General features: G+C 56.5%; 1 protein-coding gene and 1 pseudogene across 1 annotated transcript in view; one reads left to right on the forward strand and one right to left on the reverse strand.

The window, feature by feature from the left end:
* TSPEAR (thrombospondin type laminin G domain and EAR repeats) overlaps positions 1-12,445 on the reverse strand; it is a 107,697-nt gene extending 95,252 nt beyond the window's left edge. The window contains exon 1 of the mRNA XM_068545807.1: positions 12,361-12,445. Coding sequence (XP_068401908.1) covers positions 12,361-12,445 — 85 coding nt within the window. The remainder of the gene's footprint in view (positions 1-12,360) is intronic.
* LOC137766673 (keratin-associated protein 10-8-like) lies at positions 1,022-5,371 on the forward strand (annotated as a pseudogene).
* Positions 12,446-14,124: the final 1,679 nt, after the last annotated feature.

Raw genomic sequence — 14,124 nt, forward strand, 5'->3', positions numbered from 1 at the left:
GTGGTGTGCTGAATTGGGCGATTGGGATTGACATGTATACACTGATGTGTATAAAATTGATGCCTAATAAGAACCTGCAGTATAAAAAAAAAACAAACAAAACAACTAATACTAAACTTTCATTGGGTTATTTGTATGGAAATATGTTAATATAAATGTTTCAGACATTACATGAAATTTCTAAAAATCTTATATTTGTATTTGTATGGAAATATGTATGGAAATATGTTAATATAAATGTTTCAGACATTAAAAAAAAAAAAAAAAAAGAGTTGAAACTATAATTAAGGTTTAAGGGGTTTAAAATAATTAAAATATTCATGAAAAAAACAGGAGCCACAAATGGAGTTCCTGCTTTGGATGGGGAAATTAAACCAATAGTGTCTGTGCCGCAGCAAAGTGAATGGGGGTGCAGTCAAAAGAATCTGGGTACTCGGAATTCAAGTGGAATAAGACTGGACTCCAGGTCAGCCGAATATCCGGAGTGCGGGGTGGTTGTGAGAAAGCCAGCCCTCCAAGAGAGTTGATGCCTCCAGTTCAAGATGGAGGGCTCAGCCCACCCACCATCCCACCCAAACTTCCCAAGACCCACCGTGGGGACAGGGGGGTCAGCTTACAGATGTATGAGGGGCTTGACACATGAGACGGAAGTAGAAGAGAGTGTGCTGACCACAAGGCAGGGCACAATAGGAGGGGCTGGCCTGGCGCAGGGGCACCGCGCCACTCTGCTCCCTGTGGGCAGGCCTGGGGGAAGGAGGATGGAACGTGGCCACAGGGAGGGGGGCCGAGTGAACGGCTGGACCCAGGGAGAGCGCCCGGCTGTCCCACACCCTCCCAGGTCGTGTGTAGCTCCAGGGCACTTTAACCCCTCACTGGGGGGCGGGGGTGCAGGACGCTGAGGCCCCTAGGAAGCTGCTGGCACCCCAGTCCACAGCTCTCTCATTCCTGCATCTGGGCCCCCATCTCTTACTCCAAAGTGAAGCCCACTGCCTGACAGACCCCCACCCCAATCCCAGGCACCATGTCAACTTCCCCACGCAGGTGAGATTTCTCTAACACAGCACAGAATGACACACACGGTGCAAGAGGAGCCCAAGCCACCAAGGACCACCCCCACCCTCACCCCAGCAAACGAGGAAAAGCAGCGGCATGAAAATGGAACACCAGGATACAAACGTAAAAATGCACCCCACAGGAGGCAGAAAAGTTAAGAAGCAGGGGAGACCTTTTAAAGATCCTAAATATAACACAAAGACATTCAAGAAGATGTTACAGTCATAAGACAAGGATGAGAGGCTTTGAAAAAGGAAAAATTAGAAAATTTACCAAAAATGGTCCACATTTTTTAAACGGCTTCTTTAGTTAAAAGTGGGATGGGGTCGACAGATGAATGGATAAAGAAGATGTGGCACATGTATACAATGGAATATTACTCAGCCATAAAAAGAAATGAAATTGAGTTATATGTAGTGAGGTGGATGGACCTAGAGTCTGTCATACAGAGTGAAGTAAGTCAGAAAGAGAAAAACAAATACCGTATGCTAACACATATATATGGAATCTAAAAAAAAAAAAAAAGGGTTCTGAAGAACCTAGGGGCAAGACAGGAATAAAGATGCAGACGTAGAGAATGGACTTGAGGACATGGGGTGGGAGGGGGAAGCTGGGGCGAGAGTGGCATGGACATATATACACTACCAAATGTAAAAAGTTGGCTGGTGGGAAGCAGCTGCATAGCACAGGGAGATCAGCTCGGTGCTTTGCGATGAGCTAGAGGGGTGGGATAGGGAGGATGGGAGGGAGGCTCAAGAGGGAGGGGATATGGGGACATGTGTATGCATATGGCTGATTCACTTTGTTCTGCAACAGAAACTAACACAGTATTGTGAAGTAATTATACTCCAATAAAGATCTATTAAAAAAAAAAGTAGGATGGGGAATCCAGAGACCTGTCTGTTTGTCCTCCTCCCCTCCCCTCCACCCCACCCCTCCTCCCTCTCTCTCCCTCTCTCTCTCTCTCTCTCTCTCCTTCTCCCCCTCCCCTCTCTCTCTGACACACATCCTCACCTCTGAAGTATCTCCCCAGGACTTGGTTTTAAAGTCTTGTCACCTTGACTCCCTCTCTCCCCAAGCTTCCAGAGATCACGGAATTGGCCCGTACATCACTGGGTATCAGGGAGCAGAGCTTACAGCAAAGCATGGCCTTCACCCTTATGTCTCCACTGTCTTAAATTGTTAACACAGTATGATGAACCAGCCATGACTTATAGCTGACTTTCTCTATAATAAACTTATTTTTCAAGAATTCTTAAGTCCCCATCAACACACTAAGACTCTAAAAAATGACCAACATAACACTTACCAAGGACCAATTCATCCATATCATAACAACTGTAAAAATGCACAAGAGGAGGACATTATATATGGATAAAAGACTAAATTCATCAAGAAGATATAAGAATTAAAAACACATATGCACCACACAACAGAGACCCAAAATATATGAAACAAACATTGGCAGAATTGAAGTGAGAAGCAGACAGTTCTCTAACAATATTTGAAGCCTTGAATACCCCATTTTCAATAATGGACAAAACATCTAGGCAGATCAATAAGGAAATAGAGGACTTGAACAGCACTATAAATCAACTAGTCATGACAAACACATACAGAACTCTCCACCCATCAGCAGCACATTAAACACTCTCCAGGACAAACCATATGTTAGGCCACAAAACAAGCCTCCATGGATTTTTTAAAAACTGAAATCATACAAAGGGTCTATTCCAAGCACAATGGAATGAAGCTAGACATCAATAACAGAAGGAAACTAGAAAATTCACAATATGTGGAAATTAAACAACATACTATTTTTCTTAATGTGGGTCAAAGTCGAAAGTCACAGAAAATTAGAAAATACTAATGATGAATTAAAATTAAAATGCAATGTATCAGAACCTATGGGAGGCAGTGAAGGCTGTGCTCAGAGGGAAATTTAAGGCTGTAAGTGCCTACATTTAAAAAAGAAGAATGGGACTTCCCTGGCTGTCCAGCAGTTAAGACTCCACGCTACCAATGCAGGGGGTCAGGGTTCGATCCCTGGTCAGGGAAGTAGATCCCGCAAGCTGCAACTAAGAGCCCGCATGCCGCAACTAAAAATCCTGCACGCGCCATGAAGATCTTGCACGTGGCAACAAAGATCTCGCGTGCTGCAACTAAGATATGGCACAGACAAATAAATAAATAAATAAATAATTTTTAAAAAAAGAAGTCATACTTGGATTCTTTCTACATCTGTCTTGGTATTAATTACCACAGCAATTTAACATTAAAAAAAGAAGAAGAAGAAGAAGAATGATCTCAGATCAAAAAACTAACTTAACACCTTGAGGAACCAGAAAAATAAGAGCAAACTTAACCCAAAGACAGAAGAAGGAAGGAAATAATAAAGATTAGAGTGAAAATAAATGACATAGAAGACAGAAAAACAGCAGAGAATTAACAGACCAAGGTTGATTCCTTGAAAAGATATACAAAATTGACCAGCAAAGAAAAAAAGAGAGAGGGTGCAATAACTAAATTCAGAACTTAAAGTAGGGATATTACCATGAATCTTAGAGAAATAAAAAGTATTATAAAAGAATACTATGGACAATTGTATGCCAACAAATTATAACCTAGATGAAATGGAAATTTTTCCGTAAATACGCAAATTACCTAAACTGACTAAAAATGAAACAGAAAATCTCAACAGACCTCAACAGTAAAGATCTCAATAGTAAAGATATTGAATTATTAATCAATAACCTCCCAGGAAAGAAAAGCCCAGGACCAGATGGCTTTGCTAGCGAATCCTACCAGCATGTAAAGAATTAACACCAAACCTTCTCAAGCTTTTCCAAAAACCAGAAGAAAGAACACTTCCTAACTCATCCTATGACGTCAGCATTTCCCAGAGGTAAAGAAAATTACGCACTAGTATGCCTTATGAACACAGATGCAAAAATCCTCAAGAAAATACTAGCAAACTGACTCCAATAGCATATTAAAAGGATTATATACCATGACCAAGTGGGATTTATACCAGGAATGCAAGGTTGGTTCGATATTTTTTAAAAAAAATCAATCAATGTAATATACCACATTAACAGAATAAAGGGGGAAAAATGATCTCAATTGATGCAGAAAAGGATTTTGACAAAATCCAACACAAATTTCATGATAGAAAAAAACTCAGAAAATTAGGAACAGAAGAGAAATTCCTCAACAGTATAAAAGGGATTTATGAAAACTCCACAGCGAACATGACACTCAATGTGCCCTTCATGGGTATATGGATTCAGGAGGAAATAAAGAGAATATTAAAAAAGAACAAAATATGCTAGTGATTCCACTGAGTGTTGAGAAGTAGGGGAAATAATAGTAAGAAGCCCCAGAAAGATGCTCAGTGGGGGGTGGGGGGGGAGGCAGGTGGCTGTCAGGAGCTGCTGGCCCTCTAGGGTCCACCCACGGGATTGGCTCTAGCTTGCTGGACACCACCTCTGTGGCTGGACCCCTGTTCCGTGGATCCCCTGGGCTCCAGCCCCTCGGGAGTTTAATGAGTTACTTGTCATGGGATTAGGACGAGTCTTCTCAGGACCAACAACAAGGAAACAGCCTCTGCTGGGCCTTCCTGATGCAACGACACACACCCCTGAGCTGTATATAACCTCCAACCACCCGAAAACCTCACACAGCCTCACCCGTCCACTCCCTCACACATTCACCTTCTCACCCTCCTCCAGCCCCCCCGCCCCCACCACGGCCGCGTCCACCCCGTCCGTCTGCTCCAGCGCCCTGAGCTACGGCAGCGGCTCTGCCTGCCTGGTCCCTGTGACTCCTGCACCGGCTCCTGCTGGCAGGTGGACGACTGCCCGGAGAGCTGCTGCGAGCCCCCTGCTGCGCCCCCAGCTGCTGCGCCCCGGCCCCCGCCTGACCCTCGTCTGCGCCCCAGTGGGCTGTGTGTCCAGCCCCTGCTGCCAACCAGCCTGCACCAGCCCCTGCACGGCCTCGTGCTGCCAGCAGTCTAGCTGCCAGCCCTCCTGCTGCACCTGTTCCCCCTGCCAGCGGGCCTGCTGTGTGCCCGTCTGCTGCACACCTGTGTGCTGCACACCTGCATGCCGCACACCTGTCTGCTGCAAGCCCGTCCGTTACACACCTGTGTGCTGCGAGCCCGTGTGCTGTGAGGCCAACCCCTGCTCAGCCCCCTCATGCTGCCAGCCCAGCCCCTGTCCCTCGTCCTGCTTCAGACCCTCCTCCTCCGCGTCCCTGCTCTGCCGCCCCGTGTGCTCCCGCCTGCTGCGTCCCCGCCTCGGGCACGTCCTGCAGCTGACCGGGCACGTCCCCCCAGGGCCAGCCAGGTGCTATGGGCCACCCCCGCCTCTGCCGTTGCCAGCCACCGGCCACCCTCAGGATTTAACCCAGCACGAGCTGCGGTCTACACCTCTACATGAATGTGAGCTGACTTAGGACCCCCACAGGCAGGGCTTAGCCCATCTGTAGCCTCCAGATCAGGCCCAGATGAACCTGAGACAGCCCTCCCCTAGTACTGCGGGCCCCCAGGTTTCTCCTGAAAGCCGTGGACACCGCTCTTCGCCCCTAGCCTTCTGGGGCCTTACTCTGCTCCGCCTCTGCCCCTCCTGCTGCTGTGTGCCGCCCCCTCCCCTCACGGGGGTCGTGAGCGGAGTGAATAAACTCGCTGTCCTCCCCTCAGCTGGTCCCCCTTCCCAGCTGGTTGTATGTTTCATTGCTTCCGGCCCTCGGGGCTGACATAACAACTCTGGCCTCAGCAGCCTTGGAGCCAAGCCAGGCCCTGGGAGCATTAACAAGGGCGTTGAGCTCTGAGGCCCACCCAGTCGTCCCCACGGCCCTCGACTCCTGCGTCTGCATCTCTGGGCAGCTCTGGGTGGCTGTGCTGCGTGTCTGAGATTGTGGTGGCCAACGCCACCTGGCCGGCGGGCCCCCTGGCGAGAGGGCCCCCTTGCCCCCCCCAGCCTGGCTCTCCCTGGTCAGCCTGGGGACACGCAGAAGGCAGGGCCCCGCTGGCTTCTGGCCCCCTGGGACACAGCTGAAGTAGAGCGCCCCTGCTGACCCCCAGCTGCGCCTGTCCCTCCACCTCCCCTCGAACTGCGCGCTTTATTCAGTCTTCAAATGTCCCAACCTGCCTTGTCTGTGCCACGTACAATAGTGACAACGTCCCCTCCCCAGCCCCGGCTCCCGGCTGGGTGCAGCAGAGGTCAAGGGGAAGAGACCAGCAGGTAGGTGACTTCCAGGGCCCACACTCTGGGGCCTGAGGCCTAGGCTTGCTGCCTGAGGGTGACACTTGGGGCCAGTCTGGATGGGGCCCCTGTGTTTCCCGTAGCCCCAAGCTTCCCATGGCCAGCCCTCATTCCTAACCAGCGTTCCCTCCACCTCCACCCTGCCCCCAGTGCCACCTCTAGCTCTTAACCCTATGCTGCTATTTACGTGACACCTCCCTCCCTCCCAGGAGGCCATGAAATCCAGCAAGACATTCCACGAAAGGAGGGGGATCCACAGTGAATGCCCCCTTAGAGCAGGTCTGAGAGATCACCTGACCCTCCGGTGGTCTCCCCTGGAGAACCGGGTCCAGACTCCCTGGCTGGCTTTTCCAGTGCCACTGCCCCCCCAAAAGGGGGTCCTCAGGGAATATGTCAGTGGAAGTAGGGCCCTCCTGCAACTAGAACTGGGTGGTGGAAATGGGTACAGACAGACTAACGCCCTACGGCCCTCCTCCTACATTCTGGGGCTGCGGAGGGAGGTGGGAGTCCTGAACCCAGCCTCCCCTGGGGCCCCGCCCCTCCCCACCGCTCTCTATGGGACCCTGCCCCTGCCTCCTGGGACCCTTCTGTGGAGGAGAAGGTGTGAGAAATCAATTCCCTCAGCTATTTCAGGGGCCAGAAAATTCACTGGGGCTCTGCCCACAAGGGCCTCCTCTATGCCTTTAGCAGCCTCCCTCTGGCCAACCCCACCAGCACCCCCATCCCAGACACCAGCACCCCCATCCCAGAGACCACTGAACTGTGGGGCCCCAGCTTCCTGTACGCCTTGACTCCTCTGCCAGCTAGTGAAACCCACAGGCCCCTTCTCAGAAACACGAATTTAACTGCATAAAATATAATACTCCAGATTTCAAGAGGAGACCATTATCATTACCAATTACCAAAAAAAAAAAAAAAAAATTTTAATGATGTAGTGAGATGTGGGCTTTTTTACTAAGGCATTAACAAGAGGAGCGGCGGGCCTCAGGCGGATGGGGGACAGAACGTTTGTGCATATTTGTGCGGGGCAGGAGGGTGCCGGTGGCTCAGCTGGTGACAGTCCCAGGTGTGGCCCAAAGCAGGCACATCCCTCACTGGCAGCTGCTGCGTCTGGGTTAGTTATGAAGACGAAGGTGCAGCGCGTCCTGCCCAAGTTCACGGCCACTTAATTCCAGCCCCCGACCCTGGATGGAGCCAGCTGCGTCGGGGACAGAGCGCACGCGGACGGCGGCGGCGGCCAGTCACCAACGACTGGTGACCCTTCCCTGGGGCGCCCCAAGCTCAGCGCTCGACCCCCCCCAGGCGCGCGACACGCCGAGCGAGGCATCACGGGGAGGGCCGTTCCCCAGCGCAGGGGTCCCAGGAGCGCCCACCTGAGCTCCGTCCCCGTGCGGCGGCACCCGAGCCCGGACACCGCTGACCCCCGAGAGCCCCAGCCCGGAGCCACCGTCCAGCCCGCCTGCGCCACGTGGAGCTGCCGAGCTGCCGAGCCGCCGCGCCCGCGGCCTGGAAGAGTTTCCCGTCTCCCTCGGTTACCCGCGCTGCCGCGGCCGCTGCAGCAACCGCGGAAACGCGCGGGGCCAGAAAGACAACCGAATTTCACCACCTGGGTGGATGTCCTCCGGCTTCTTCCCAGTGGCGAGCGGGCGCGCACACGTACTCACACTAATGCTCACACGTGTTCACGCACCCGCGCACACTCACATATCCACGCGCGCGCGCGCACACCCCGCCTTCCCCTCGGAGTAGGAAGACCCCCCTCGGTCCACGCGCGCCCCGCGGTCCGGCCAGGCCGGCAGGGGCGACAGCGAGGCCCCGCCCAGAGGTGGGCAGCTCCCGCCTTCGGGGTCACCTCCCTTCCCCCTTCCATCACCCGAGGCCCGAGCGGGGGCGGAGGGGGGGCTCGCCGGGCTGCAAACCGACCGTGGGGTCACCGTGGAAGCGGGGTGGGCATCCTCCTTTTCCTCTTGCACCTCCCAGCGGCGGGTAAGTACCCCCTGGCAGTGCCAGAGATGCTCACCAGAGTGGATTCGCCGGAGACCCCCCACAAAGTCCCCAAAGCGCCATGCCCCGACCTGGGGGTGGGATGGAAAGTGAGCCACGAACACAGGGCTCCCCACCCCGAGCCCCAGCCCCTCCCGGGGACCAAGACCCACGGGAAGGAGCCGGCTTTCAGGCTTTCTGCGCGGGGCTGGGGGTGGGGTCACGTGGGGGCGTTAGCTTGGGCATGGCTGCTGGGTGAGGAGGGGTCTCCGAGAGGCTCGGGGAGACCCCAGCCCCCGGCCCGGACCCTCCTTCAGGCAGAAATGTGTGGTTGGGACGCCGAGGGTGACAGCCGGGGACCATGTCCCCATCGCTCCCCAGACTTTCAGGATGGGGAGACAAGTGGGCGCCCTCCCATCCCTACCCCACACAGACACAGAGGTCTGCTCTAAGCCCGGAGCTCAGAATCCCCCCGGGGGTGGGGGAGGGATTGCGGGGCAGGGGGGAGGGAGAGATGGGGTGTTCCGGCTGGAAACAGAGCCCAGACCCCGAAGCATGCGTTGGTGGCTTCCTAGATTTTATCCTGGAAAAAGACCTCCTGGAAATCTATGATTTACTCTTCAAAATCAAAACCAAAGAACCAGCATATAGTGTATGAGGTTGCATTATAAACATGAATATTCTTGGTTTCCTAATTTCTGTGCAAACAACGCCCTGGTTTAACGGTTGAGAATTCTTTAAAAGGAAATGGGCGTCAGGCTGACAGTCTGTCTCCAGTTGCCAGCCGCACCCCAGCCCTGCAACACCGTCAAGCAGGCCGGGTGGGCCTTTCAGCCTCGGTCCCCACACCACCCGCCACTTGGCGGCCTCTCCTTCCTGCGGCCCACGCAGAGTGGTCCCCCGTGCCCAGCTCCGGGGGCCACCTGGGGTGTGGAGCCAGATGAGGCTGGTGTTGAACGGGGCGCCGGCCTGGGGCTGGGGCGGCTCGGACGCAGCCTCGGGGCCCCCAGCACCCGAGGGGGGGCGGGAAGCCACACCCACGTGGACAAAGCAGGCTGACGGGGAACCTAGCGGCAGCTTCCTAACTGCAAACTGCTCAGCGGCTTTGCCCACGGCCCTGCTGACGGCTGCGTGAGCCCAGAAGGGGGCGTCGTGCCCTCACAGGGCTCCCAGGACCCGGCGTGAGGGCCTCGCCAGGTGGCCAGGATTCCCCAACTCCCTGGGAAGCACTGCCCTTCCTGCAGCGTTTCCATTAACGGAGCCCAAAGGACAGGGTGGAGGGATTCCTGGGAGCCGCCAGCAAGGGAGGGGAAGGGCTTCCTCCCCCCCCAACCCCATGCCCCTCGTTGGGCCACCCGCCTGCAGCCTTCACACCCCAACTAGCTTTTGTAATGCAAATCTGTGCCCCTCATTTCCTGGGCACTTCCTCTAGCTCCAGGGATGCAGCCCAGCCCAGACCCCAGGTCTGACCCCCCGCCCTCCCCGGGGTCCCCCACACCGGCCGAGAGCCTTGTCCTCGCACGGGGCCGGGCTGCAGTGTGACAGCGCGGGCGCAGTGCCTTCCTTGCAGGGGCGTCGAGCAAGTGAAGGAGGGAAGGGACTGCTGAGGGTGCCATGTTCGCCAGGTTCACGCCTCGGCGCGGCCCTGAGCCCCGGGTGAGGAGCCGCCTCTGACTTTCCCCGGGTGACAGAGGACACCCCGCGGCAGGTCACCCCGCTCCGACTGCCCCCCCCCACAGCCCGCCAGTGACCCAGCCTTGGGGTCCAGCTGCCCCCGCTACAGTTTCCACAGAACCCCTCCGCCTTGGCCTCCCGCCCACGTGGAGACAATGCTGGGCCAGGACAGGCTGAGTGGGGGGTGGACGGCAGGCTCTTTGGCCACAGCGGCTGGTCACTCCCTGACCAAGAGCGCAGGTCTAGAACTCAGGCCACCAAGCTGTCCCCTGGCAGGACACCCGCAGCCACTTTCCTGGCACCATGCACATCACGCCCCCCAGAGTCGTGGACTTTGTGTGGGAGCTGAAGGTCTTCCACTCCTGGTCCAGCCTCTGTCCCAGGGCAGCTGGCCCGGCTTGCTGGAGCAGCGGAGGGGTCCGAGCATCAGAAGACCCAGGCTGGCTCTGGGGTCGGGGAGGCCCCAGGATCCTGCCTGCCACAGCATCCCAGGGGAGCCCGCCCCACACACCCTCTGCGCGCCCGGAGCCCCGGCCTCTCTGCTCCAGACCCGCCTCACCCTCCCGCCCTGAGGCTGGTCCAGCAGCTGGTTTCCCAGCCTGCACCTCCCACCTGCCCTCCGCAGCCTCGTTCGTGCTGACAGCCTGCCAGGGTCAGCTGAGGCTCTCTGAGACTTGACCCGTCCTCAGATGCCCCTGTGCAGAAGGGCCAGCCCCAGGCCCCAGCCCTTATCAGAGGGTCTGCACCAGACCCCGGGCAGAGATGTAGCCTCAACTTCCTCATCGGCAAAACTGTCCACACCACCTCCTGTAAGGGGCTGCTGTCTCATGGTCACAGAGACAGGCTGGGGGAAGGGGGACAGGACTTCAAAACCCGAGGTCGTCACAGCCAAGGTCCAGGCACTTCACACGCAGCAGCACAGGCCCAGGAGCAAGGGCTAAGGGAAAGTGAAATCCAAACCCCACACAAACCCTACGGTGTAACCTACTGTGCTTTTCAAAACCAAATGCTATCAAAGTGACTTCTTTAACTATTTGAGTCCTGACTAGCCGTTATCAAGTGTCTTGGGAGAGTTCCAAATTTAGTTCAATATTATTTACTTGACTTTTATCTTTTCTCCCTGGTTGTCGGTATTTATAACTGGGTCATCTTTTAACTATTTGCAACATACCTTCAGGGGAGAGGGGGCGGGCTTTATAAATAACCTTTATTATTACTGTGCAAGTTGATTCTGTTCCCAGTGCTGAAGGGAACATGAAGATACACGTCTGTGACTCACCCCACCTGGGAGACACTGAGTGCTCAGGACGACGCAGAGCGGGTGCTGCACCCCTGACCCCGTGTGCGGGTGTGTCCTCCACGCTCAAAGCCGGGTGGGGGGCGGCGGTGTTTCAGGGCTACAGGTGGGCTCGGCTTCTGTGTGGTTTGCACATCATGCATCCCAAGGCTGTGACTGCAGCAGGTGCAGGGGCCTTGGGGGCCCGGGTAGTCCTTCCCAACACACACCCGGGGGCAGCTCCCCTCCACCCGCACGGTCTGGCTGTTCCCTAGGGGGCTGGGGATTTTTATGCCTCCCCCCCCGAGTGTGAACACAGGTCAGCGTTCCAAACTTGGGTCATCATGGGCCATCTCCTGGTCACATCACTGGGAACCAAGTGCCATCAGAGCAAAGAGCCATAACACGTGAGGGACTTGGGAGGATTCCAGGAGCCCAGGCTGAGATATCTGCAAATAAACCGGGAGCCACGCACAATCCACCTCCGCGCCACCACCCTCGGCGAGGCCCCGCGCGCCCATCACTCACTCCCCATCCCGAAGCTCAGCTTCTAGCTTCCGGGTCTCGTTTCCCCTTTACTCTGTTTGTCAGCGTTAGGTCGGATAAATAAAGTCTCTTGGTAGAAACTGCAGAAAGGCATGATGTCGTGGTCACTGGCAGGATCTCCCCTCCGACTCTGCTCTCCGCTGGAGGGGGGTCCGCGTGCCTGGGGCCCGCCCCACGTGCCCCTCTTCTCGCGGGACAGGACTGCCCGGCCCCAGCGGCGGGCCTGCACTGTGCCAAGTGCAGCCCTGGGTTCTCTGTCCACGGCGGGCGAGTGACCCGCCAGCCGCTGGGCCTCATTCCTCCGGCAGGTGAAAGGCCTTCCTGCAGGCCCAGCAGGTAAGTACTGTGGAGGGCCTGGGATGGGGGAGGGTAACCCTTTGAAAGGAGTCCCCACCCTGCTGGCTTTCCTATGGAGAGCACCGTGCTGCTCCCTTTAATCTTCTCTCCCTCCTCCTCCCAGGGCTACTCAGCACCGTGACCTGGACTCGGCCTGAGAAAGTGGCATCGCACGCCCGGCGCCCCTCCCGGCCCCCACGCGCGCCCCGCCCCATGTCCCCCACTTACCCGTGCAGGGCCCCCATCGCCCGGCGTCTCGGCCCGGGGTCGCCAGGGGCAAGAGCACGACACACAGAGTCAGCAGGGCAGACATGAGGGGCCCGGGTCCCAAGCTCCATCCAGGGGCTCCACACGCGCCTGCACCCGGTAGGCACCTGCTCCTCGCACACCTGGCTCGGGCCTGTCAGGGCAGCCTCGGCCCGGCGGTCACTGGGGTGGCCACAACCCCGGGGCCTGCTCAGGGACAGCGGCGCCTGGCGGGGACGGGGACACGACGCAGGTGGTGCTGGCAGGTCGGGCTGCAGCCTCACTCTATCTCATTCACACCTGGGCTGTGGTCCTGCCCTGCAGGTGACAGCTGATAACATCTTGGCGGGGCCGCGATTAGTCATTGGCAAGGCGCATTTTTCCCAAAGGAAAGACAGAAATAGATCATCGGGAGAGCTGAGAGCAAACCAGAAAACTCCGGGCTGGTGTTCCCTGGGTGCAGGCCCCGTGCCCGCCCGCGGGCTGAGGACAGGCGCACGGGCCACCCGCCGCCGGGAGGAGGGAGCAGAGCCGGTGGGCGGTCCTGAGCTGGCCGTGGTCCCCACGCGGCCGCCCAGGGCTTTTACCTGGTGCCCAGCCCTCCAGAGGGCGTGTGGGTTTGTCAACCGTTGGCTTTCAGGAATTTCCCTCCGGAGGGAAGTCAGTCCTCCAGGGGAACAGCTAATGAGGAGACAGGAGCGTCCCGGGAGAGGCGTGGCCGTGAGGCGGGTGGTCCGTTTCCTTGGCGACTGGCCACCGGGCTCTGGCCTCCGCAAACCGCGGTCCACGTGCAATGCTGTCCAAGCCAGACAGTTGCCAAGTGTGATTATTCTGTTTTAAAACCCCTCCGTTGAGTGTGCAAGGACAGACCGGGGAGAGGGGAGGGGGAGAGAACTCACAGGCCCCCACAGGGCACCCTTTCCTCGTTTCAGAGGCAGCGTTATGATTGTGAACCCCAAGCTCTCCCCGGGAAGCCCCAGCTGCGAGGTGTGGGCAGAGGCCGGTCTGACACAGAAGGGGCTTGTGGAGGACACAGACCCTGGGGTTAGGGCTTGGGGGGAGGGGGAGGGAGAGGGAGGGAGAGACAGAGACAGGAGACAGAGAGAAAGAAGGGGGGGGGGTAGGCAGAGAAAGAATATGTTAACGGCTCTTCCCATAAAACAGCCGCTGTGACTCCAGAGATTCTTGTTCCGTCTGTCTCTCCGTCTGTCTGTCCACACGCAGGTGTTTTACATCCTAGTCATAGGGTCTCTTTTTCTGGGGCCACATGAAGAACTCTGTGACCCCCCCCCCACTTACACCTGCCCCCTCAGAGTGCCGGGGATCCCTGGGGGGGCCTCCCTCACAGCTGCCCCAGGGCCCCTGCCCACCCAGGTCCGGCCGGACCCACAGGGTAGGGAAGGAGACTCTGACCCCGCGGGCCCCCAGGAGCTGTGAGACGCTCACACACGGTACAGATACGGGCACCATTTGATGAGAGGAAGGACGTAGTCCCCCCAAAGAGGGAAGGCCTGGTCTTTGGAGAAGGGACAGGAATTTAAATTGAACAAATTGAGCTTTTCTCTTTTCTTTCTCAATTGATGAGAACTTCGGGGTCACGGTGGCCCTGGGTGGGGCAGGGCAGGTCAGAAGGACAGGTGACTTCCCACAGGATGGGCAGGTGGCCCCTCGGGCAGGGCCACCAACCCAGGCAGCGTCCCTGTGACTCCTGCTGACCTCGCCACATGACCAATGACCTCTGACCCC

The sequence above is a fragment of the Eschrichtius robustus genome, chromosome 6, assembly GCF_028021215.1.
Source record: "Eschrichtius robustus isolate mEscRob2 chromosome 6, mEscRob2.pri, whole genome shotgun sequence".
Classification (NCBI taxonomy): domain Eukaryota; kingdom Metazoa; phylum Chordata; class Mammalia; order Artiodactyla; family Eschrichtiidae; genus Eschrichtius; species Eschrichtius robustus.